A 26902-nucleotide genomic window follows, 5' to 3' on the forward strand; every position below is an offset into this window, starting at 1 on the left:
GGTTCGGTTCGATACTTTGGTGTCACGGTTCGATATTTTTTCGATACAAAAAAAATGTTCATGCCTTTTTAATTTGTCATTTATTAAAATTATAAATATATATTTTAACTCAAAAGTACAGTTTTTAAATTTAACCCTAACCCTTGTGCGTGTTTTTTATTTTGACAGCGAATGCGCACCTGCGGACCACTTATGTGCAGCCCTGGTTATTTAGCTCGTCATATTGCAGCCACAGAAATTATTTTGTCCATGAAACCATAAAGCTGCACTTTCTTTTTGCCTTATAGTCTGATTTGTCATAACTTCTCCGTTTTGCGGTAAGCTTTTCTTTGGCTGTCACTTCTTCACCCTGACCTGTCTTATTTGGCTCAGCAGAACTGAAATATATATCCTGCTGCTTTTACACATGCACTCACATAAGCTCAGCGATTCTCTGCGCGATGTTAAAGTTCATTCGATTTGGGTAAGAGAAGAAAGCAGGCTGAGTCCGGGGTAGGTGTCAAAAATAGTGATCTTTATTTTACACACTTTGCGCAGTCAGTGTGGGAAGACAATTTGCAATACAATCCTTCCGCGAATGGACCGTCCCGCATCCTTATATTGCCATGATGACATCACAGTTAGATCTTTACTGGAAATGATAACAATTCCCCACCTCTCAAAAAGTTCTCCTTATATGGACATCAACTGCTACTTTTAGAGAAAAACAAGTGTGTATTATATTGTGCATTTTGTGAAAGTATATCTATCAGAAAAACTGTCCTCAGACAACCCTCCTATTTTACTCAGTGTGTGTGTGAACGTGCGTGTCTTACATAAGGGTGTGCATGTTGTTACAGGCCTGAGTACGTGCCGAACTGCCTGTACACAGGCCTGGGTCCAACAGGACCCACCGGTCCGAGCGGTTAACTGCTTAAGCAAATAGAAAGAATAATACAGAACAGCAATGGACTGACTAGAGTACTGATAATCTGTGTGCATTAATATTTGCTCAGAGTAACATAGATGTGATTCAAAGATTATTCTGTCAACTGATTCAACAATGGTAAATGATTAATCAATGATAATTCTGATTATAACTGTGGTCATAAGAATACAAAATAAAATATCTCCTGGGCACAGCGATCAACCTCTCACATGTTTAAGCTTGCTGCAGGAGATTTCACTTGTCATGTTTGCATAGTAAGCTAACGATTAATAAGACGATGTCAGAGGAATTGGTGCACAAATTATCATCACTCACAGATCAGTGCTGTCGCTCTCTATACACAGTTCGCACGATTGCAAAGTGAAAGCAAAAAAACAAGCGCAAATTCAAACGCGATTTCAATATGTCACATATTGACAGTGGCTCACCGATGCCAATGACATAATTACCCAGCTACATTTCTGAAAGAATGCAAAAGCATTGACATATATTTTTCCTTCCTACAATAGCCCGACGGGCAGGGAAGAGATAGATTTTGGTAGCCCGACTGAAAAAATCGCTAGCCCCAGGACGTCGGGCTAGCGATATTGCAAGCCCTGTATCTGATTGAGGAATCACTCATCTTTGGAAAAGAGAGTTTATTACAGAGAAATGTCTCTTTCCAAAATAAAAGCTATACTATCCGCTTCTTCTGGGCTATATTCTCAGCAGCATAAGGAGAATCATGAGCTAACAGCTGTCTAAATGACTTGGCTAAAGTTAGTAGCATGCTTGTTGTTTTTGTGTAATGGGTAAAGATTTCCATCTAGCCAGATCGCCTTCTACTGTCTTTAAAAGTGGGATGTGGTTTAATGTAGTTAATTCTGAAAGCTTAGGAGAGACATTAATACCTAAATATTTTATATTTCCAGATTGCAGTGGGGAAGGAGAAGAATTATGGAAGGAGCAATTAATCAGAAGAACTGTAGATTTTGACCAGTTAATTGAATAATCTGAGACACTTGAGAAAGAATTTATCAATGCAATTACCCCAGAGAGATTGGTTTGTGAATTTTGGAGAAAAAGTAACACATCATCCACATAAAGGCTGATTTTATGTTCTACATTCTTACATTTTATGCCCTTAATTGTTGTAGCCTGTCTAATTGCTGCTGCTAGTGGCTCAATAAAAATTGCAAACAGTGAAGGGGAGAGTGGGCATCCCTGTCTGGTGCCCCTCAGGAGAGAGAAGCTGGAGGATGTTTGGTCATTTGTTCTGACACAAGCTGTTGGGGAGTTATATAATATTTTTAACCAGTTTATGAAAGAGGATCCAAAACCAAATTTGTGTAAAGTTGCAAATAGAAATTTCCAGTTAACTCTGTCAAATGCTTTTTCCGCATCTAAAGAAAATATTATGGTTTCAATGTTTTTACTGCATGAGTAGTCTATTAAATTAAGTAATCTACGTGTATTTGTTGATGAGTGCCTACCTTTTATGAAACCAGTTTGGTCAGGATGAATTAAAAGGGGGTTATTTTCTCTAATCTTTTTGAGAGAGCTTTGCAGATTATTTTAAGGTCTAGATTAATAAGGGATATTGGACGATAGCTTGAGGGAAATACATGGTCTTTCCCTGGTTTTAGTAAGAGACTGATATTTGCAGAGTTCATATTTGGTGGTAGTCTACCATTTTCTTTGATTTCCTGCAACATCCTGTGAAAAACTGGTGCCAGAATCGTCCAGAATTCTTTATAAAAATCTGTTGGAAAACCGTCTGCACCTGGAGCCTTATTATTGGGCATACTTATCAGAGCTTCCTGGAGTTCACCTGGCGTTAGTGGCGAATCCAGTGCCATTCCTTGGGTGTCTAATAATTTTGGAAGAGTTATGTTGTCGAGAAATTGATCAATTTCATTTTTAGATGGGTTTATTTGTTGTGTATATAAAGTTTCATAGAAATCACTAAAAAATTTGTTTATTTTCTTAAGATCATATATTATATTCCCAGATAAATCTTTAACAGCACATATAGTTGTTTTTTCTTTATTGATTTTTAACTGGTTAGCAAGAAATTTTCCGGATTTGTTACCGTGTTCATAATTTTGCACGCAAAGTCTTTGTACTAAGAATTTAGTCTTTTTATTAATAATTTCATTTAATTCTAGTTTTGTCTTACGTATTTTGTTTAATATTTCTTGATCTTGGTGTGACACATAGGCTTTTTCTAAGAATTTGATGTTTTTTTCTATTTCCTGAATATTTTTGTTTTCTTCTTTCTTCTTATGTGATGAGAAAGAGAATATTTTACCTCTAATCACGGCTTTCCGTGCTGATGCTGTTCCAGGAATGTCATTAAAGCCTAAATATAAAGTCCATTCTTTTTTAAAGTATTTGATAAACTCTTCATCTTTAAGTAGTGATGTATTAAATCTCCAGTTTTTACTTGGTGTAGTATTATTCTTCTGTATTAGTGTTAAAGATACAGGAGCATGATTGCTGACAGCTATAGGATGAATCTCAGTGTCTGAAATGTTACTCAGCAGTGAGCTGCTGACCAGACAATAATCCAGACGAGAGTAAGAGTGATGAACATGTGAGAAGAAAGAATATTCCTTACTGTTGGGGTGAAGGGAGCGCCATGCATCACAAAGACCAAAGTCGCTCATATACTGTTTGATTATATTTGTGGACTGCCAATTACGCTGAGTTCCTGCTGTATTGAGCCTATCCATTTCTTCATTTAGTCCCAGGTTGAGGTCTCCCCCAAGAACAATTGTGCAATCTAGGTGTTCGGAGAGTGTACTAAAAAAACCGTGAAAGAATGAGGGGTCATCAACATTTGGACCATATATACTTACGATACATAGCTTTTGGTTAAGTATAGATAGTTTGACAATTAGGAATCTGCTCTCTGGATCTACAGTGGGGCAAAAAAGTATTTAGTCAGCCACTGATTGTGCAAGTTCCCCCACTTAAAATGATGACAGAGGTCAGTAATTTGCACCAGAGGTACACTTCAACTGTGAGAGACAGAATGTGAAAAAAAAATCCATGAATTCACATGGTAGGATTTGTAAAGAATTTATTCGTAAATTAGTGTGGAAAATAAGTATTTGGTCACCTCAAACAAGGAAAATCTCTGGCTCTCACAGACCTGTAACGTCTTCTGTAAGAAGCTTTTCTGTCCCCCACTCGTTACCTGTATGAATGGCACCTGTTTGAACTCATCATCTGTATAAAAGACACCTGTCCACAGCCTCAAACAGTCAGACTCCAAACTCCGCCATGGCCAAGACCAAAGAGCTTTCGAAGGACACCAGGAAAAGTATTGTACACATGCACCAGACTGGGAAGAGTGAATCTACAATAGGCAAGCAGCTTGGTGTGAAAAAATCAACTGTGGGAGCAATCATCAGAAAATGGAAGACATAAAAGACCACTGATAATCTCCCTCGATGTGGGGCTCCACGCAAGATCTCATCCCGTGGGGTCAAAATGATCATGAGAACGGTGAGCAAAGATCCCAGAACCACACGGGGGGACCTGGTGAATGACCTGCAGAGAGCTGGGACCAAAGTAACAAAGGTCACCATCAGTAACACACTACAACGGCAGGGAATCAAATCCCGCAGTGCCAGACGTGTTCCGCTGCTGAAGCCAGTGCATGTCCAGGCCCGTCTGAAGTTTGCCAGAGAGCACATGGATGATACAGCAGAGGATTGGGAGAATGTCATGTGGTCAGATGAAACCAAAGTAGAACTTTTTGGTATAAACTGAACTCGTCGTGTTTGGAGGAAGAAGAATACGGAGTTGCATCCCAAGAACACCATACCTACTGTGAAGCATGGGGGTGGAAACATCATGCTATGGGGCTGTTTTTCTGCCAAGGGGACAGGACGACTGATCCGTGTTAAGGACAGAATGAATGGGGCCATGTATCGTGAGATTTTGAGCCAAAACCTCCTTCCATCAGTGAGAACTTTGAAGATGAAACGAGGCTGGGTCTTCCAACATGACAATGATCCAAAACACACCGCCCGGGCAACAAAGGAGTGGCTCCGTAAGAAGCAAGCGTCAGGGTGGGCATGACCAAGATAACAAAAAAAGGCTCTAGAATCTGAAATGGAACTAACTTACCTTACCTTCAACTAATGGTCAGTGTCTACCTGGAACTTACATAAGCACAAACAGCAAAGAAAACGAACAACGCCACCCTCAGGTGTGACCAGTGTTGGGAAGAAACGGAATACATGTACTGCCGTTACGTATTTAAAATACAAAATATGACTAACTGTATTCCGTCACAGTTAACACCATTACACCTTTAAAAAGGTGGTATTCAGAATACAGCTACTTTGTTAAAATAAATGGATTACACAGCGGTCTTTTGCTGTTTCATATATTAGTCTACGCCCTCTCTATTTTTGGTAATTCCACGCCAGTGGAAGCCCAAACAAATTATGATTATGACACCTGTTTATTTTACGTGTAGTTGTTTTTTTCCCTGTGTAATAATATTCAACATTGCTATCAATACATTTTTCAAAAAATGCCTCTCAGTGCAAAATGGGTTCAAAGACATAAACAACTGTAGGATACTGTTTGTCCGTGATTTAGACAGGGGGAACAAATCATGGCAGGATCAGCCTGATATTATTTGTATCCCACTATAACTTTACTGTATAAAGAACTAACATCTCCAAAATGTCAGCAGTAGTTTGTCATTACAACAAGTGTTTGGGAACTAAAAATCAAGAAGGTGGGATACTGTTTGTCCCTGATTTAAACAGCCCAGCGCTGCTCCAGATGAAGGGAAAACCAATTATGCAGGGGAGACCTACCCTGGCACTTGTGCAGGTGAAGCCAAAGGGAACGACATGCTTCACCATATTTTCTAGTCTTTGACTTAGAATGAAGTTGGTTTGGAAACATATTCAGCTATGCTTCATCTCCTGCTTTGCGTTTGTGTGGGCGCCCCGTGCTAGCAGTGTCCAAGCGTTGTTGTTTTTTTTTCCTTTTCATACCGTGTTCCCCCTTCAATGGCTCTGTGCCCCCCCTAGGGGGCGGACCCCACACTTTGGGAAGCTCTGCTTTACTCTCATTGAGTAACGTAACGGAATACATTACAAAATACACTTTGGAGCATGTATTCTGTAATCTGTACTGGAATACATTTTAAAAGTAACCTTCCCAACACTGGGTGTGACGACCAAAGACAACACACAAAATCATGACCTGGGACATAACACTTAATGAACTTACACATAAGCTTCATATTATCTAAATATGTGTTGTTATTTTACTCAGAGTTTCTTCTAAAGTGTCAGCCTAACCTGAAGAAGAAGATCCAGTTTGTGTTTGGAGGAATCGCTAAAGCAGGAAACCCAACCCTTCTGAATCAGATCTACATAGAGCCCTACATCACAGAGGGAGGGACTGCAGGGGTCAGTGATGAACATGAGGTCAGACAGATTGAAACAGCATCCAGGAAACCAGACAGACCAGAAACAACAATCAGACAAGAAGATATCTTTAAAGCCTCATCTGTTAAAGATAAACCAATCAGAACAGTGCTGACAAAGGGAGTGGCTGGCATTGGGAAAACAGTCCTAACACAGAAGTTCACTCTGGACTGGGCTGAAGACAAAGCCAACCAGGACATCCAGTTCATGTTTCCATTCACTTTCAGAGAGCTGAATGTGCTGAAAGAGAAAAAGTTCAGCTTGGTAGAACTTATTCATCACTTGTTTCCTGAAACCAAACAAGCAGGAATCTGCAGTTTTGAAGACTTCCAGGTTGTATTCATCTTTGATGGTCTGGATGAGTGTCGACTTACTCTTGACTTCCACAAAACTACAATTCTGACTGATGTTACAGAGTCCACCTCAGTGGATGTGCTGCTGATAAACCTCATCAGGGGGAAATTGCTTCCTTCTGCTCGCCTCTGGATAACCACACGACCTGCAGCAGTCAATCAGATCCCTCCTGAGTATGTTGGCATGGTGACAGAGCTCAATGGATTCACTGACCCACAAAAGGAGGAGTACTTCAAGAAGAGATTCAGTGATAAGAACCAGGTAACCAAGATCTTCTCCCACATCAAGACATCACGAAGCCTCCACATCATGTGCCACATTCCAGTCTTCTGCTGGATCACTGCTACAGTGCTTGAGGATGTACTGAAAACCAGAGAGGGGGGAGAGCTGCCCAAAACCCTGACTGAGATGTGCATCCACTTCCTGGTGGTTCAGGCCAAAGTGAAGAAAGTCAAGTATGATGGAGGAGCTGAGACAGATCCACATTGGAGTCCAGAGAGTAGGAAAATGATCGAGTCTCTGGGAAAACTGGCTTTTGATCAGCTGCAGAAAGGAAACCTGATCTTCTATGAATCAGACCTGACAGAGTGTGGCATCGATGTCAGAGCAGCCTTGGTGTACTCAGGAGTGTTCACACAGATCTTTAAAGAGGAGAGAGGGCTATACCAGGACAAGATGTTCTGCTTCATCCATTTGAGTGTTCAGGAGTTTCTAGCTGCTCTATATGTCCATCTGACCTTCATCAACTCTGGAGTCAACCTGCTAGAAAAACAGCAAACATCCTGGTGGTCTAAACTTTTGCAAAATAAACCTAAAAGGAAAAATCTCCACCAGAGTGCTGTGGATAAGGCCTTACAGAGTCCACATGCACACCTGGATTTGTTCCTTCGCTTCCTCTTGGGTCTTTCACTTCATACCAATCAGATTCTTCTACAGGATCTACTGACACAGACAGGAAATAGCTCACTGAACAGTCAGGAAACAGTCCAGTACATCAAGAAGAAGCTCAGTGAGAATCTGTCTGCAGAAAGAAGCATTAATCTGTTCCACTGTCTGAATGAAATTAATGATTGTTCTCTATGGAAGGAGATCCAAACGTCTTTGAGTTCAGGAAGTCTTTCAAAACAAAAACTGTCTCCTGCTCAGTGGTCAGCTCTGGTCTTCATCTTACTGTCATCAGAAGGTCTGGATGTTTTTGACCTAAGGAAATACTCTGCTTCAGAGGAGGCTCTTCTGAGGCTGCTGCCAGTGGTCAAAGTAACTAGGAAAGCACTGTAAGTGTTTAGAGATCCTGTTTAGTCCTGGTGATTCAAATGTGCTGGTACTGACTGAAACTTAATTTCTTCTTTCTTTTTCTTTTTCTTGTCATTTTCTATTCAGTCTGAGCTTTTGTAAGTTTACAGAGAGAAGCTGTAAAACTCTGTCCTTAGTTCTCAGCTCCCAGTCTTCTAGCTTGAGAGAGCTGGACCTGAGTAACAATGACCTGCAGGACCCTGGCGTGAAGCTTCTGTCCGCAGGACTCAAGAATCCACAATGCAAACTGGAAACTCTGAGGTCAAGTAACATTAAAAAGATAACTGAAAGCTAATTTTCATAATTTAAAAAACTTCTACCTTGGTTAGGATTGTCTTTTCTAATGTCAATTGTCAAATGACGGTTTACTAAACTTCATCACTAATTTCTGGATTTATTTCCATTATTTTTATTTTGTAATTAATCTATCCATCCATTTTCTTCATTACCTGTTTAACTTAAGTGATTAAAATAAAAGATGGAGGGATTATCTTGTGAGGTACAAGTACCAAGCACTCCCACTTATTGTTTTTTTTTTTTTTTTCAATTTAATGCTTAATTCTTTATTGAGGAAGTGGTATATGTTTGGCCAAACAAATCTGCCAAGCTTAGTGTCGGGACTTAAAAAATATTTTTATATAACTGAGTCACCTTGTTTTTTTATTTTATTTTTATTTTTTATTTAAGAAGTATTCAGAAAGGACTCTGAAGTTTTTCTCTGCTTAGTATTTATTTTGATGGAATCAACCTGTTTGATCGAATGAGAAGAAAAGTGAATTAAAGTATTTTCTTTTGCTTGTGTTCGAGGAGTGAACAAGAGTCTTGTGTTGTTTTGTTTGCCTCCAGTCTTTCAGGTTGTCTTATCACAAAGGACAGCTGTGCTTCTCTGGCCTCAGCTCTGAGATCTAACCCTTCCCATCTGAGAGACCTTGACCTGAGTTATAATCATCCAGGAGACTCAGGAGTGGCTCTGCTGTCAGCTAGACTAGAGGACCAACAATCGAAACTGAAAAACCTTAGGTATGGGAGGTCTGGTACAGCCACAGACAGTGTGTGATAGTCAATCCCTTTCCTTTACTCAGCCTGTCCATCATGCTGAACAAACGTGTTACATGAACAATCACACAAGTAGCAAACGTTTTTCTTTTCATGACAGTAAAAGTACTAATTGGATATGAATGTATGTGTGTAGCATGTCTTCAAGCAACTCCAAGAACAAAAATTGGCTTACTCAGTTTGGGGTGATCCATATATGCTAAAAGAAGACTCCAGGCTGAAGAATACCTCTTTTGTATTTTCACTTCCTGCAACTTTTATTAGTGTTATTGATTAGGATATAATTATTTCAAAAGGTCATTTAATTTGTCATTATTTGTTAGATTTATTTTTATAACGTTGCCTAATGGTTTGCCAGAACCTCTTCAAGGCAGATCAAAAGTCTTTTTCCTCTGCGTCACCAAAATCGTCTTGCTACTTTGCTTCAGCTACTGCCAAATCTGCATTCCATTTGGCCTCCTTGTACCTGTTACCTGCCTCTGAAGTCCCACAGCAGAATATGGTCCATTCCCTGCCAGCTGTTCCCATCACACCCTCACTATACATTTAGGAGGGCGAGGTCTGTCCAGCATCCTCCCTTGCCACCTAATCCAACTCACTACCAAGTGGTGATCAATTGACAGCTTGGCACCTCTCTTCACCAGAATCTGATAATACGATTATTATTGTTGTTGACGGTCAGCGTTTGTTATGGATAAAGTGTAATTTGCACAGAAGTCCAATAACAGAACACCACTCGAGGTCGGATTGGATCAGGCAGGCCTTTCCCAACAGTGACTGTTGGGAAAGGCCTGTATCGGGCATCCCTGCCGACTGAGGGCTACTCCAGACTGGAGCAGAGTTCAACCCCTTCCCAGGAGATTAATTCCAGAGCCCAAGCCATGCACTGCAGTGAGCCTGACTATATCTAACTAGTATCTCTCAACCTCATGCAGCAGCTCAAGTTCCATTCAAGTCAGCCTTAGTAGCTGGGTACAAAACCACAGGGCCCCGCCACTGACTGTCACCCTACACACATTTCACCTGACCCCTCAAGTATATAGTCCAGAGTAGAAGTAATAAATGCACAAACTAGTTTTTTAGCTTCACTCTGAGTGAAGATGGTTCTAATGTTAGAGATACTGATCAAATGTAAGACTAGCACAGTCTTACATTTGCATGATCGTGGCTCAAGAGTTGGGAGTTCGCCTTGTAATCTGAAGGTTGCCGGTTCGAGCCCTGGCTCCGACGGTCTCAGTCGTTGTGTCCTTGGGCAAGACACTTCACCCATTGCCTACTGGTGGTGGTCAGAGTGCCCGGTGGTGCCAGTGTCCGGCAGCCTCACCTCTGTCAGTGCGCCCCAGGGTGGCTGTAGGCTACAATGTAGCTTGCCATCACCAGTGTGTGAATGTGTATGCGTGAATGGGTGGATGACTGGATATGTAAAGCGCTTTGGGGTCCTTAGGGACTAGTAAAGCGCTATATAAATACAGGCCATTTACCATTTTAGCACAGTCCTAGCATGGAACCCTGAACTCCATAATTACCTTAGTGTAATTTCCCTCTGATTGTGAAAAAGAATCCCCATTTACATGAACACAATAGAGTCTATTAGACAACCATTATTGCATTGTATGTATTACAAATACATGTAATGTTGATGTGTGAAATACACTGAGGTGGTCTGACCCCCCTCCTACCTTTAGGTTGAGGCCTGCTGGAGTCCGATGGTTGAGACCAGGTCTGAGGAAGTGTAAGCGTGTTTTTGATGTGATTCATGAATACAAAGCAGCACACATTCAACCATCTTTAAACTGTCACATCACTCATTCACATCTGTGATGTCAGTAGTCATTATCAAAGAGTCAATCAATGAACAGATGATGGATGAGTAACTGCAGCTGTATTGTGTTTGTTCTCCTTAGATATCTGTGAACCCACACCCAGCGCAAACACAATACATACAAAGATCAAGCTGTCTGACAACAACAGGAAAATGACATTGGTGAAGGAGGATCAGTCATATCCTGACCATCATGACAGATTTGAGCTTCCTCAGCTGCTCTGTAGAAATGGTCTGACTGGTCGATGTTACTGGGAGGTGGAGTGGAGAGGGAAGGTTGATTTATCAGTGAGTTACCGAGGAATAAAAAAGAAAGGAAGCAGTAATGGATGCAGGTTTGGAAGCAATGATCAGTCCTGGAGTCTGAGGTGCTCTGATGACGCCTGTTACCATGTCTGGCACAATGATGAAACAGCATTCATCTCCTCCACCTCCTCCTCGGTCTCTCACAGAGTAGGGGTGTATGTGGACTGTCCTGGTGGCACTCTGTCCTTCTACAGAGTCTCCTCCGACACTCTGATCCACCTCCACACCTTCAGCACCACATTCACTGAGCTTCTGTACCCTGGATTTGGGTTCTGGTCACCTGGTTCTTCAGTGTCTCTGTGTGCAGTTGAGTATGAGTAGCCTCATCCATTAGAAAGGCCGTAGAGCAGATAATTCTGTCTGCACATGGGTCTCTTTCACTCAGAAACACGTTTTCTAATTCACAAATACATAGACTATCCACATCATTAAAGTCCCTTTATTTTATCTTCCTCTTTATTTAGAAATTAAAAATGCATTAATTAAAAATCTCTGTTAAAATATAGCTACTCTCAATGCAGTCACAGAAAGGAATTTGAAGGGCAAACTGTTTTGGTGTGCAGTCTAATAGGTTAGAGGAAAGGAGCAAGACCACAAGTTTATGCACGGAGAGAGAGGATATGCAGATGATTGGAGTGGCAGGGAAGGATGCTAGGGATAGTGTGAGATGGAGGCAGATGATCCACTGTGTCAACCATAAAGGGAGCAGCCAAGATTAGAAGAAAAGAAAAAAACAGCTTTGGTGTGCAGTCATCCTGCTAGCACCTTTGGCAGCCATACCCTGGGAGGGTTGATGGGCAGTATTAGTAGTATCCTATGGGCACCGTATTGTTAATATTTGATCTAATGCTTAATATTTTTGCTACAGACAAAGAGTATTTACATTATGTACTAAATCATTCTGTCTGCCTCTGTGTCTATGAGAACAAAGTTGAGTAATTCTTCTTCCCATCTTATATCCTGATACTAATGTTGTGCCTTTATCCTTTTCAGGATGCAAGAGGTAAACTGACTTGGGATAGAAAACTTTCAGACAGGTAATCAAATAAATAAAAATTCAACTGGGTTATGCTTGTTAAACTGAAGCATAGCTTATCCATACACTTTCATTCAGACTTCATTGAACAGAGGAGCAGTTTGCTCAACACCTGTTGATCTAACTCATACTTTGTGGGTATATTGCTGGAGACCTGATAGAGGGCAGTAAAGACAGTGAAGTTATTTTGATGACCAGTTGGCACACTCTACATCAACAGTCCATTCAGGTTTTACTTTGAGTGGGCATTGTGGATTCTTGTTTGTGTGTTGTTTCTATATTTTCTGTGTATTGTACCTTGTTCTACATCGGTGGGCAAAGTGGTGATGCTCCATTGGCTGATGGAGGGAGAGGAACTGGCTGAAGGAGGGAGAGGACCCCAGGCCTTCCTGGAAGTTTTTCAGGCCACTGTAGAGGTTTGCTTCCAAACTGGAAGCTGGTTCCACAGAAGAGGGGCCTGAAAACTGAAGGCTCTCCCTCCCATTCTACTTTTAAATACTCAAGGAACAACAAGTAGGCCTGCAGAGCGGGAGCGAAGTGCTCTAATAGGGTGATATGGTACTACAAGGTCATTAAGATATGATGGGGCCTGATTATTTAAGACCTTGTATGTGAGGAGCAGGATTTTCAATTCAATTCTGGATTTAACAGGAAGCCAATGAAGGGAAGCCAAAACAGGAGAAATATGCTCTCTCTTTCTAGTCCCTGTCAGCACTCTTGCTGCAGCATTTTGGATTAGCTGAAGGCTTTTCATATAGTAAAGACTGCAGTCAGCTTGTGCCTGAGGCATCCCTTAATTCTGGGGACAGATTTAATAACCTGTTGGGGCAGTGTGTGGGGATGCGTTCACGACCTTTGGTGGTGTGTAGTGTTTGTGCTGTGCTCAGTGGTGACATGTGGTCGCCCGACACTGACTCTAGGGAGGAGGAGACAGCAGGGCATTCTTGTGAGGCCCGCTGCCACCGGTGATTCACTCCATGGAAGAGTTTCCACTAGAGCACTCTCATGATGACACCCAAACAAATCCTATGACCAAGTGATAAAACCAGTTGTCATGCTACATCAATAGTCCATTCAGATTTTACCTCCTGGACCAGTTAGGCACTGCTTGCCACAAAAGTGCAATAGAAAAGGGCAACAAATCATTTGGAGTTACGCTCCACAGAAAACTCCATGTATAGGCGAATCCATAAATACTGAACCACGAATAGGCGGTGGTTGACTGCACTGGTTATTTGAGATCCTCATTGGAAGATTTAATAAAGTTAATTCAAACGAAATTGTAAACATACACGGCAGACCCAGTGGCATTTTGATGCTTTTTATTAAAGCTTTGACGGTTGCTGTCCACAATACACACAGAGCTGCAGCTCTTCCGCTGCCTGCTCAACACTATCACAACAACAACGCCAACCACAGGACCCAGTACAATATTTAATTCGGCGGGGCGTGATTGCAGATGCCGTGCAGGTGCGTCCGCCTCCTCTGCACGGCACCGCAGGCCACACCCCACCACAAAAATGTAGTCAGTTTTCACTTGAGCCTTTACCTGTTAGTGTGCTTGTGTCTGCAGTGTCCCAGAGAGGTCGAGTACAACTTCCAGAGACACACGTGAGTGCTGAAACTAGTACTGAGTTCTGTCATCAATAAATCTAGTTAAAAAGTGTGTTTTTGTATTTAGTTTAAAGCTCTGGAAAACACATTCTCCTCACATGTTTAAGATCGAAAACCATGAGAATACAGTCACGTTAAGAACAGTCAAGGTTAGTCCGATAATCTGAATGTGTGTATTTCATGTGTTCTTTTTTACGATGATCGTGGCTCAAGAGTTGGGAGTTTGCCTTGTGATTGGAAGGTTGCCGGTTCGAGCCCCAACTTGGACAGTCTCGGTCGTTGTGTCTTTGGGCAAGACACTTCACCCATTGCCTACTGGTGGTGGTCAGAGGGCCCGGTGGCGCCAATGTCCGGCAGCCTCGCCTCTGTCAGTGCGCCCCAGGGTGGCTGTGGCTACAATGTAGCTTGCCATCACCAGTGTGTGAATGTGTATGGGTGGATGACTGAATGTGTAAAGCGCTTTGTGGTCCTTAGGGACTAGTAAGGCGCTATACAAATACAGGCCATTTACCATGATTTACTTGATGGTTCAGCTTTGATCTTAATGAGTGAAATGTATTTTCAAGTAGAAGGAAATGATGCATAAAAAGCTGCAAAACCTTTGTGATGCCAGCTTTTTGTCTTCTAACCTCAGTGGACTCGGGATTCGAGCTGGATCATACCACAGCAGAAACAGATCAAGAGGACGTGATGGAGGTGTGAGAACAATGACCAGGTCCTGACGTTCCTGATCATAGATTTGTAAAATACCTGCTGCAGCTTGGTGACAAAGAGGCCATCAGCAATGAAAATTCACTCACAGTAGAAGTTGGTTTTATTCCATCACTGCGCAGATGTTTGTGTTACCAAGCTGCTTTTAGCTCTGCACCTGTTCCAACTTGAATGTGTAATTCCAGTCCTGTATCCTTGTGAACAGCATGAGTTAAGTTTGTTTCTTCACTCAACACTCAGTCAGGTTATTGGTCCTAAAAGTCCTGATCATGTTCCTTTCTGAATTCTAGTCTCCAACAAGCTTCCAACATGCAGTTCAAACTGAGTCTGCACGAATCTTCTACAGGTAATGACAAGAAATCCACACCTCCACCTTTTTACAGCCCATCAGGTAATGTTTTCTTTAAATTAGACTAACTTCAGCACCCTGATGTGCCATTATGTTCCTGTTAGACGATCATGCAAACAAAAAGTTGAGTGGACAGTTCCTGCCATAACACGATTGCATTGTATAAACGTGGTCATTTTTCTCCCCACAGAATGAACACAAACAACACCTGAGTGTGTCAGGACCTTAATCTCAGCACTGACTCTTCAGTGTTGCTGTGACGTAATGCATGTTGCTAGAGTTATTTGAATTTTCAGCTACACAGTTGCTCACAGTTTTTCTGATGTTTGGCAGCTTGTTACAAGCTCAAAGAAGTCCTGCCATTAATTAATTCTTAATTAATTATTAATTCTTAAATATGATCAAATCATCTCTAATAATTGGCTATGTACCACAGGCCTTCAAGCTGGCTGTAGTTAAACCTTTACTCAAAAAGCCATCTGTAGACCCAGCAGTCTTAGCTAATTATAGGCCAATCTCCAACCTTCCTTTCATATCAAAAATCCTTGAAAGAGTAGTTGTCAAACAGCTAACAGATCATCTGCAGAGGAATGGCTTATTTTAAGAGTTTCAGTCAGGTTTCAGAGCTCATCACAGCACAGAAACAGCTTTAGTGAAGGTTACAAATGATCTTCTTGTGGCCTCTGACAGTGGACTCATCTCTGTGCTTGTCCTGCTAGACCTTAGTGCAGCATTCGATGCTGTTGACCATAATATCCTATTAGAGCGATTAGAACATGCTCCAGGTATTACAGGTACTGTGCTGCAGTGGTTTGTATCATATCTATCTAATAGACTCCAATTTGTACATGTACATGGAGAGTCCTCTTCACACACTGAGGTTAATTATAGAGTTCCACAGGTTTCGGTGCTAGGACCAAATTCTGTTTACACTATACATGCTTCCCTTAGGCAGCATCATTAGAAGACATAGCATAAATTTTCACTGCTATGCAGGCTGTAGTTAAACCTTCATGGACAGCTCTATCTGTCCATGAAGCCAGATAACACACACCAATTAGTTAAACTGCAGGAATGTCTTAAAGACATAAAGACCTGGATGGCCGCTAACTTTCTGCTTCTTAATTCAGATAAAACTGAGGTTATTGTACTCGGCCCTGAAATTCTTAGAAATATGGTATCTAACCAGATTCTTACTCTGGATGGCATTACCTTGGCCTCCAGCAACACTGTGAGGAACCTTGGAGTCATTTTTGACCAGGATATATAAATATGTAAGACAAATTGTTTATGTTTCTGTTCTGTGTCCTGTGTACTGTTTGTTTGTATATGTGTCTTTCTGGCTGCTGTTACAACCAAATTTCCCCTTGTGGGACACTTAAAGGATTATTCTATTCTATTCTATTCTATTCTTCCATTCGATATGTCCTTCAACGCACATATTAAACAAACATGTAAGACTGCGTTCTTCCATTTGCACAACATCTCTAAAGTTAGAAATATCCTGTCTCAGGGTGACGCTGAAAAACTAGTTCATGCATTTATTACTTCCAGGCTGGACTACTGTAATCTTATTATCAGGAAGTCCTAACAACTCCCTGAAAAGCCTTCAGCTAATCCAAAATGCTGCAGCAAGAGTACTGACAAGGAGAAAGAGAGAGCATATTTCTCCTGTTTTGGCTTCCCTTCATTGGCTTCCTGTTAAATCCAGAATTGAATTGAAAATCCTGCTCCTCACATACAAGGTCTTAAATAATCAGGCCCCATCTTATCTTAATGACCTTGTAGTACCATATCACCCCATTAGAGCACTTTGCTCTCACACTGCAGGCTTATTTGTTGTTCCTAGAGTATTTAAAAATAGAATGGGAAGGAGAGCCTTCAGTTTTCAGGCCCCTCTTCTGTGGAACCAGCTTCCAGTTTGGATTTGGGAGACAGACACTATCTCTACTTATAAGATTAGGCTTAAAACTTTCCTTTTTGCTAAAGCATATAGTTAGGGCTGGACCAGGTGACCCTGAATCCTCCCTTAGTTATGCTGCAATAGACGTAGGCTGCTGGGGGATTCCCATGATGCATTGAGTTTTTTATTTCCAGTCACCTTTCTCACTCACTATGTGTTAATAGACCTCTCTGCAGTGAATCATACCTGTTATTAATCTCTGTCTCTCTTCCACAGCATGTCTTTATCCTGTCTTCTTTCTCTCAACCCAACCGGTCGCAGCAGATGGCCGCCCCTCCCTGAGCCTGGTTCTGCTGGAGGTTTCTTCCTGTTAAAAGGGAGTTTTTCCTTGCCGCTGTTGTCAAAGTGCTTGCTCATAGGGGGTCATATGATTGTTGGGTTTTTCTCTGTATCTATGAAGCGCCTTGAGGCGACTTTTGGTGTGATTTGGCGTTATATAAATAAAATTTAATATATAAATAAATTGAATTGACAGCAGTGGTTTCCACACATTTGGAGGTCGGTTGTTTATACATTTTGAAATGAGCCTTTATAATTAAAGCCACCACCATCCATGTGCTGACTGACATCTGCATAATATGCAAATACTATTTAAAAAAACAAGTCATAAAAATCATTATTTCATCTCTCCAGTTCCCTCTCTAGTTATTATATCTATCAAACCTAAAAGACGGCACCTTGGAAGAAACGAGAAACGAGCTTTAGTGGTCACATACATATTCATAAAGAGTACAACATGCAGTGAAATGTGTTGTGTCCGAGCTGCAGACAGGCTGCAGATGTAGCCGTGCCATTCCAGGCCATGGTGTTTGGCGTGGGGGGCCTAGTCAGGACCCTTACTGGATACTGGGAGGGAATCAAACTTGCAACTTCCGCTCCAAAGGTGTGTGGTCTTACCACTACACTATCCAGCTGCCCTTGTAGTAAAGTGTGCAGTCAGTTTGATCAGTATTTTGGAAATGTTTTGTGATTCCGTACACCAAATACCAATATTCCTGGTTAAAGACCAGGAAGAGAGGCTGTATCCCAATTCAGGGTCTGCAGCCTTAAAGTACGTAGCCTCAACGATCCTCAAGGGCCACGTACTCAAAGACCGCTAAGGCCAGAAGTGCGAGGCTTGTGAAATGGGACGCTCTAGCCTCCGTTGCGCTGCCCAGTGCCCAGGTTGCCTAGCAACCATGATACTAACAGCTGGAAACGTGTCATACAGCTTTGTTTGACAGAAATGAAGGAGAAATCTTTTGTTCATTTGTTTGTTTCTTTCTACATGAGCTTTGATCATTCTCTGTAGGATTAAGCTCAGCTATTGAACGGCGTATATTTTAAAGTAAAGGCTTTAAAACCAAGTTAGTACAAACGTCACTAATGTCACATAACTTTGCCGACATGTGGCCAACAGTAATGTTTTAATGTTCTTCATCATTAAACATTTGCACATAAATAAGTGACATAATATTCAGTACTTACTTAAAGTTTACTCTTCGGGCGCCCCTCATCCGCCGTTTTTTTTTTCCGGCAAAATTATCCACACCCACCGCCGCGCTATGCATTCTGGGATATGTTGGGCCACGAAGTCTACACTGCCACAGCCTTAAAATTCAGGGAAATGAAGGACGCATTTCAGGGCCGCATTTCGAGCAGCCTTTGAATTGGGACAGCCTTCGGCGCGCCGCTGTGACGTAATCGGCCTTGAAATGCGTACTTTAAGGCTGCAGACCCTGAATTGGGATACAGCCAGAGACAAGTCCCTGGATGGGAGGAGTTAGAAAGTTCATCCAACAAAAATATCTGTTGCAAATTAGACATGTGGATTGTCCACTGTCGAATAAAGGAGCAACTGAAAGAAGAAGATTCATTTTATGTGAGTCATGCACAGTTTAAAATGTGAAGGGGGTAAAACTGACCCCTTTGCAGTTTAGTTCCAGTTTGGTTACTGTGGCGCTGCAATCCAGGGCAGAGATAAGAGACAATAGTTATTTGGGATTCTCATGGGTAGCATTAATAAAGTTAGTTCAAACTTAATCGTTCTCTTAACCTGGCTGTAGCTCAGGTGGCAGAGCAGGTCAGCCACTAATTAGAAGGTCGGTGGTTCGATCCCAGGCTGCCCCCTGGGTGCATGCCAAATATCCTTGGGCAAGATATTAACCCCATGATTACCTGCTGGTGGTGGTCAGAGGGCCCGGTGGCGCCAGTGTCAGCCAGCCTCACCTCTGTCAGTGCGCCCCAGGGCAGCTGTGGCTACAGTGTAGCTTGCCATTGCCAGTGTGTGAATGGGTGAATGACTGAATGTAGTGTAAAGTGCTTTGGGGTCCTTAGGGACTAAGTAAAGCGCTATACAAATGCAGGCCATTTACCATTTAACTCTTTAACTGTGGGTGTTGTGCTTGTGTCTGCAGTTTGCAGGAGAAAACAATGAGATCCACAGACACCTGTGAGTACTGAAACTCAGTTATCAAGAACGTATTAAATGATTATAAATGTTTGTGTCCTAAACTCACCACAGAAATATTTATAAGAGATTTAGTTTAAAGCTCTGGAAAAGACATTCTACTCACATGTTTAAGATCTAAAACCATGAGAAGACAGTCACGTTCAGAACAGTCGAGGTTAATCTGATAATTTGATAATCTACATGTGTGTATTTCATGTTTTACGATGATTTACTTGGAAGGTCACGGTTCAGCTTTGATCTTAATGAATGAAATGTATTTTCAAGTAGAAGGAAATGATGCATAAAAAGCTGCAAAACCTTTGTGATGTCAGCTTTTTGTCTTCTAACCTTAGTGGACTCTGGTTTCGAACTGGATCATACCACAGCAGAAACAGATCAGGAGGACGTGATGGAGGTGAGAGAACAATGACCAGGTCCTGACGTTCCTGATATACAGGTTGGGCCATTTATATGGATACGCCGTAATAAAATGGGAATGGTTGGTGATATTAAAGTCCTGTTTGTGGAACATTAGTATATGTGAGGGGGCAAACTCCTCAAGATGGGTGGTGACCATGGTGGCCATTTAGAAGTCGGCCATCTTGGATACAACTTTTGTTTTTTCAATAGGAAGAGGGCCATGTGACACATCAAACTTATTGGTAATGTCACAAGAAAAACAATGGTGTGCTTGGTTTCAACGTAACTTTATTCTTTCATGAGTTATTTACAAGTTTCTGATATGTGTTCAGTGTAGAGATGGACCGATCCGATATTACGTATCGGTATCGGTCCGATACTGACCTAAATTACTGGATCGGATATCGGAGAAAAATAAAAAATGTAATCCGATCCATTAAATATCACGAAAGCACTTCACAAAACTTGCAACACGCCGTAACTCACCTCAGAACGTTAGCACGTCGGAGCAGTATGCATCACGTGATAGAGCGGCTGTGGCATGCGGGACCTGTCGGTGGATAGCATGTGGAGCTTCGCTAGCAACCCGGCATTTCATCTCCGACAAAGTTATCCCCGAGAGAAGTAAAGCAAGTGTGTAAGTCCATCTCTGAATGTTTGTAAAGCATTCCTGCGTTAAGCTTACCAAACGATATATGGAGCGACTGCCTCTTCTGGCTACTACTTCAATCATGAAACTGCTTAATGATCAGCTGATCGGCTTTTCTGTCGCGAGTCCGTCTCTCTGGTTTGTTTTTGGCCCACTTTGCACCAGAAAGAGGAAACCAGCGGCTGAACAACAGCAGCACGTTTAAGCTTGATCAGCTGTTGTTAGAATTTATTTATTATTACTTTCTACTCGAGGATCTTTTTCTACGTAGCTGACGGCTGGTAACTGCAGGGGCGGATCTAGCAAAGTTTAGCCAGGGGGGCCGATAGGGCATTAACAGGGAAAAGGGGGCACAAAGACATATTTTTCTTTCTTATTCTCATTTAAAATGTCTAGCTTTTAATAAATAATTATCCGAATCTTACACCCAAAGTTTTAATTTGATGTAAAATGAATAGAAGTCAATTACTGTATATAGTGACTATTAAGTCTAATATATATACCCTAGTAAGCTATAGTACTTTTTCCTTTGGGAAGGTACCATCTGTGCAGTCTGCAATTTTGTTGAAGAAAGATGTTGAATCTATTTAATATTTCTTGAAAAATAATTGATTTCTGTGCATTTATTTTTTCACACTGCATCAAATTAAGGTTGATTACGTCGATTAAGCATCATGAGGTGGAGCGTGAGGGGTGGTTCCCTATTTTTTATTTATTTATTTTTGTTGTTGCTGGGAGTTGGAACCCTATTAGTTAGGTTGCTTAATATTTACGCTAAGTACTCTTTAAAATACCAGAATAGGGAGGATGGTGTAGGTTTAAGTTTGTTAGATTGATCAGTATTGCTGAACTATGAAATGTATTTTTTTTTGCATACAGGTATAACAGAATAGCTTTAGTGTAGTTGTTGTTTTAAACTTGAGTATGAACTTATACAAAATGCAGCAAGATATTTAAAAAAAAACAGTTTTGTTGATTAAAAAACACTATATCGGATTCATATCGGTATCGGCAGATATCCAAATTTATGATATCGGTATCGGTATCGGACATAAAAAAGTGGTATCGTGCCATCTCTAGTTCAGTGTGCTGCCCATTGTGTTGGACTGTCAATGCAACCCTCTTCTCCCACTCTTCACACACTGATAGCAACACCGCAGGAGAAATGCCAGCACAGGCATCCAGTATCTGTAGTTTCAGGTGCTGCACATCTCGTATCTTCACACCATAGACAATTGCCTTCAGATCGGGAGACCTTGGGGGCCATTCAACTGGCTCACGATGACCAATCCACTTTCCAGAAAACTGTTCATCTAGGAATGCTCGGACCTGGCACCCATATTGTGGTGGTGCACCATCTTGCTGGAAAAACTCAGGGAACGTGCCAGCTTCAGTGCATAAAGAGGGAAACACATCATCATGTAGCAATTTCAAATATCCAGTGGCCTTGAAGTTTCTATTGATGAAGAATGGACCCACTAGCGTTGTACCCCATATACCACACCAAACCATCACTTTTGTTGTTCCAACAGTCTTGGAGGGATCCATCCAATGTGAGTTAGTGTCAGACCAATAGCGGTGGTTTTGTTTGTTAACTTCACCATTCACATAAAAGTTTGCCTCATCACTGAACAAAATCTTCTGTGTGAGCCGAGGGTCCTGTTCCAATATTTGTTTTGCCCATTCTGCAAATTCTGTGCGCCGATCTGGGTCATCCTTACTGCAGTAGCTGGAGTTTGTAAGGGTGCCATTTGTGAGTAGCTAATATCTGCCGAAGGGATGTTCGACTAATGCCACTCTCCAGTGACATGCGGCGAGTGCTACGCTGTGGGCTCTTGCTGAATGAAGCTAGGACAGCCACTGATGTTTCTTCATTAGTGACAGTTTTCTTGCAAATCCAACACTGAACCAGTTTCACGAAACTTAGCAAGCAGCTTGCTAACTGTAGCATGGGAGATGGGTGGTCTCGTAGGGTGTCTTACATTGAAATCTGCTACAATGACCTGGTTACTGCGTTCACCAGATATCAACACAATTTCGGTCTGCTCCTCACGTGTTAACCTCTTCGACATGTCAATGGCTGTGAACAAAGAGAAACTTGTAAATAACTCATGAAAGAATAAAGTTACGTTGAAACCAAGCACACCATTGTTTTTCTTGTGACATTACCAATAAGTTTGATGTGTCACATGGCCCTCTTCCTATTGAAAAAACAAAAGTTGTATCCAAGATGGCCGACTTCTAAATGGCCACCATGGTCACCACCCATCTTGAGGAGTTTGCCCCCTCACATATACTAATGTGCCACAAACAGCACAGACAACCATTCCCATTTTATTACGGTGTATCCATATAAATGGCCCACCTGCAAAGTTCCTGACTTGGTTAGATGTTGTGAAATTGTTTTTCTAACTGTGGTAATAAAGCAGTCATCATGACCTTTAGCTGTCTTCTGTGGTCATTCAGGTGTTTTGTGTGAGTTGCTTAGCTGCTCAGTGCAGATAGTAGGTTTGAGGTTCTTGCTCTCTCTGACTGGTTTATTTGGGTTTTTTCTATTACGATTTTCATGCAGTTTTCCTATAATTCACAGCGTGTACATCAGCTAAATTTGTTTCTTCACTGAACACTCAGTCAGGTTATTGGTCTAGCTAGCTGATGATGTTGCTTTCTGAATTCTAGTCTCCAACAAGCTTCATGCCTGCAGTTCAAACAGAGTCTGCACGAATCTGTTACAGGTAATGAAAAGAAATCCACATCTCCCCTGTTTACAGCCTCTCTGGTAACGTCTTCTTTTCATTAGACTAACAACCACATGACTAGTATCACAATAAAGTAATCTCTGCTTGTAGCAGTTGTTGTATGTTTAATATAAAGCCAACCAGTTATAGAACGTACGCATGTGATATGACGCGAGGTAACAGCTCTAATTTACAGATCCATTTTCAGATATTTGGGTTTAACAGGTTTGCAGTGGTCATTCAGATCCTCTGTGTCACATAGTTTCAGGTGTCCTAGTCCAGGTGTGTTCCTGTGTACTCTGACTGGAGTCATGTTTAATATAAGTCAGGAAGCAGAGCTGCTGTACAGGATTGTCCAATGGGATGAGGACCTCCTCCATCCAGCCAATAAAAAGGCTGCAAGCCCGCTTTTCAATATTGAGAGTTCAAAGGATGCAATCCGTCAGCTTCACCTCCCACACTGTGAACCACAGGAAGGTGAGCAAAGCACTGCTCATGACATGACACAACTGTTAATCCATAGTTCTGATGGCGTCCCCTACTGGCTATAGAATTTGGTATTTTTCTGCTGACTGACCATTGCTGATGTTTGCCTGACAAACATTTTAATCCAGACATCCTGCAGATCTCACTAATATTTTTATTTCACATCCACTCAGCCACCACTGTTAAGCAGAATGTAGAGAAGCAGGACCTCTACTAAGAGCAGCCATAAATGATCCTCCAACTTTCCCATTGTGGACAGTTAAAATGTCTGCCTAATTATGAACCACACTGTACAATTACAGTAACAATTAGGTGGTAGCACAGACCTTAGGATGGGAGGGATGTAAGGAGAAACATCTGTGCCATTGCAAGAAACAAACTTAATTTTTCAGAATAACTGAAGAAGATTTATTCATTTTTAATAAGAAGTTTCGGCTGCTCACTTATTTCCTGAGCAGTCGGTGCTGTTGATGAATCCACGCTTGATACAAACCTGATTGGAAACCTTTGAGTGGTCTTTTTAAGACCTCTGTAATAAACAATGTGCAGAAGACAAGGAAACCCAACGACTGATTTCTAAGCAGTGTTTGATTCTTTATCTGACCGTGGACACCATATCAAGGCTTTATATCTAAAATCAGATTCACTGTCACTGTAAGGAGGTTTTGGGAGTCAAACAGATGTCTGATGGCTTTGTGTTTTCACAGCTCTGCTTTCCGACTGTCTGTCTGTAGTCCACATCTCTGCTGGTAAAATGAAGGTCCTCAAGCCTCGAAAGATCACAGACACTCACGTGATCGTGGAAGTTACTCACCTCTCTTCCTTTGGCCTCGTCTGGAACATAAAGAGGTTTTGGAACAAGGACAAACCAGTTTCGGGTCAGGTTTTGCTGTTCCTTGAACCAATAAACTTTAGAACACAGAGACAAAACCTCAATGTGCTTCTCCTGACAAGCAACATCCCAGTGGAAGAGGTAAAGATCTATGAAAAGCTTCTCACTCAGTCCTAACGTTTGACAGAGCTGCTGAGATATGTAGTAAACGGTTTTGTACTGATGATGAATAGGTAACACTGATCTATTTTGGATAAGCCTTCTAATTAAAATGGTCTTTTAAAGGTCAGGGTGAAATACAGAGATGCTAACTTCATCCAAGCGCCTTCCAAATGTAAACTCATCAAAGATCACAGATACACTGTTCTCTGTCCAGTTGCCTATAAAGTCCAGCCTCCAGTAAGTACTTCTGTTAATTAAACTACTCCTTGTGGTTATGAAACTCATGCTGTGGTCCTGCTTTGTAGGAAGAAGATTTTGACCTGGACTTTGGAACAAACTACCCTCCAACATTTCAGATCCGCCTTCCTGCAGACACTGAAGAAGTCACAATAACAATCCAAGGCCAAACAAACACAGATGTCTGGAAATGCACTATTGATCTACCAGGTAAAACCTATATCTACATCACTCCGCCTGACATTCAATTAGAAATTATGAGTGATATATGAGTGTGCCTTTTTAGTATGCCTTATTTCCTTCATTCGTGATTTACTCCCATTTAAAACATGCTGTGATGTTCTTTTATCAACTCTCATTCTGGCATCATTTGCACTGTCCAGGCCCAAAGGCTCCTTTAGATTCTAAATGCCAAGAGTAAGGCACAGCTGAGGGTCCAGAACAGTCCAAATTCCAGAAATTGATCAGTATGGCTGTTAAACCAGAGTGTCTAGGCTCACCAAATAGGGAGTCAGCAGATGACATGCCAAGTTCTGACTGCGATGGTTTTGCAAAAATACAATGAAGAGCACTGCTTTAACTGTAGACGTAAATTAAATATCAGTTAGGTTTTGGAGGGAGGGTGAAGTTTGCAAATGTAACTCTAAGATTATTGTCTAAAATTGTACACTCAAGCTAGTAAAACAGAACAGGACTGGCAGCAGGTTTAAAGTGAAAAGCTAAACTTCATGCACTGGTGGGAATCCTGGACACAAGCGCAGTAAAGTACAGCCTCCATTCTAAATAGGACACCGATAATGAGGCCATCAGCGGTCAGGTGAGTAATCAGCAATATCTCACAGGTGTGCAGCAAAAGAGCAGGAAGTCGGGTGAGCTCTGCCCCTGAAACAAACAGACCACACACACACACACACACACACACACACACACACACACACACACACACACAGATAGAGGAAACAAGAGAAATAGGTGAGGCAAAGTACATAAACAGTGTCAGTCAGTGAGATGTCCACCCGGGTGCCTGATCAACAACTGACTGTCAGAAGGCACCGAAAACAAGAAAACCTAAAGCGCAGAAAACATCTGTTAGTTATCGATGTGTTCCTGTTCACCTGAATCATTTTACTACCAAAAATGAACGCTGTCAGGGCAAACTCCATTATATTGTCCTCTGGAAGTTTTTAGAAGACTAGTCTAATAGTGTGCTGGACATACACAAAAAACCCCAAACATCAAATGTGTTTTTAATACACAAGACACAAGCCGCACAACAGTGTCAGTATGTCACCACTTAACAGCACCAGATGTTTAGCAGGTGTGTATCTGCAGGTTACTCTGTGCACAAAGCAGTATCACATACTCACAAGCTCTGTCACACCTTCACTTCAAGTTACTGAACATAGTTTTCCTGCTTCCTGCCCCCAGAAAGAACACGCAGTCAGTCAACTCCCCAGATCCTCCCACCAGACAAGCATCTGTTTGCAGTTCGGAAGCAGTTTGTGGATCAAGTGTCAGATTCGACTGTGAACCAGCTGCTGGACAGCCTGCTCCAACAGGGAATTATAAATAAGGAAGAAATGGATTCAGCCAGAATCAAACCCAGAGCTGACCGAGCTCGAGATGTGATAGATGTGGTGCGAAACAAAGGAGAAGAAGCCAGCTCATCCCTGATTGATGGCCTCCGTGAGTTGGATCCATACCTTTCTGAAACCCTGCACCTGAGCTAAGATGAGCTGCAACTGTTCTTTAATGAAGTTATTGTAAAGCTGTACTGCTGTCTGCGTTTGGTAAATTTAAAATGAAGGCCTAATTTTTGTTGTTTGTTTCTTGGTTTTGTATATTTTTGTCATCTGTTTTCCTTGTGAGCGTGCTCAGAGAGATAATAAATCAGAGCTCTAATTATTCAGTTGTCTGTCTCTGATATATTTTTATGGTTTCTTTTTGTTGTTTTTTCCTGAACCTGAAATAAAACCACTACCATCATCAGTGTGTGACCTCAAACCATCAGGCACCTCAGAATGAGATGCCATTGAGGCTAACGGATGTGATTGGTCGGTGACCGTCACAT

General features: G+C 41.7%; 1 protein-coding gene across 1 annotated transcript; it reads left to right on the forward strand.

Moving 5' to 3' along the window:
• The first annotated feature begins 6749 nt into the window (after positions 1-6749).
• LOC146558568 (uncharacterized) lies at positions 6750-26899 on the forward strand. The gene is made up of 13 exons (XM_085245900.1): positions 6750-8000; positions 8107-8280; positions 8866-9039; positions 10761-10807; positions 10980-11520; positions 12197-12206; positions 13813-13850; positions 14855-14955; positions 23298-23591; positions 24308-24573; positions 24718-24831; positions 24900-25041; positions 26260-26899. The coding sequence occupies exons 1-13, from the start codon at positions 6910-6912 to the stop codon at positions 26559-26561; spliced, it is 3294 nt and encodes a 1097-aa protein (XP_085102026.1). The 5' UTR covers positions 6750-6909; the 3' UTR covers positions 26562-26899.
• Positions 26900-26902: the final 3 nt, after the last annotated feature.

This window comes from Mchenga conophoros, linkage group LG15, assembly GCF_057382185.1.
Source record: "Mchenga conophoros isolate Kocher_MC1m ecotype Shallow Benthic linkage group LG15, M_conophoros_male_GT1.1, whole genome shotgun sequence".
Lineage (NCBI taxonomy): Eukaryota > Metazoa > Chordata > Actinopteri > Cichliformes > Cichlidae > Mchenga > Mchenga conophoros.

Bases quoted from the DNA above. Each gene is read 5' to 3' on its own strand.
- LOC146558568 (XM_085245900.1), top strand. From the start codon at position 6,910: ATGGTGACAGAGCTCAATGGATTCACTGACCCACAAAAGGAGGAGTAC. The intron at 14,956-23,297 runs GTAATGTTTTCT...GCGAGGTAACAG, and splicing joins ACCTTTTTACAGCCCATCAG to CTCTAATTTACAGATCCATT. The intron at 24,832-24,899 runs GTAAGTACTTCT...CCTGCTTTGTAG, and splicing joins CCTATAAAGTCCAGCCTCCA to GAAGAAGATTTTGACCTGGA.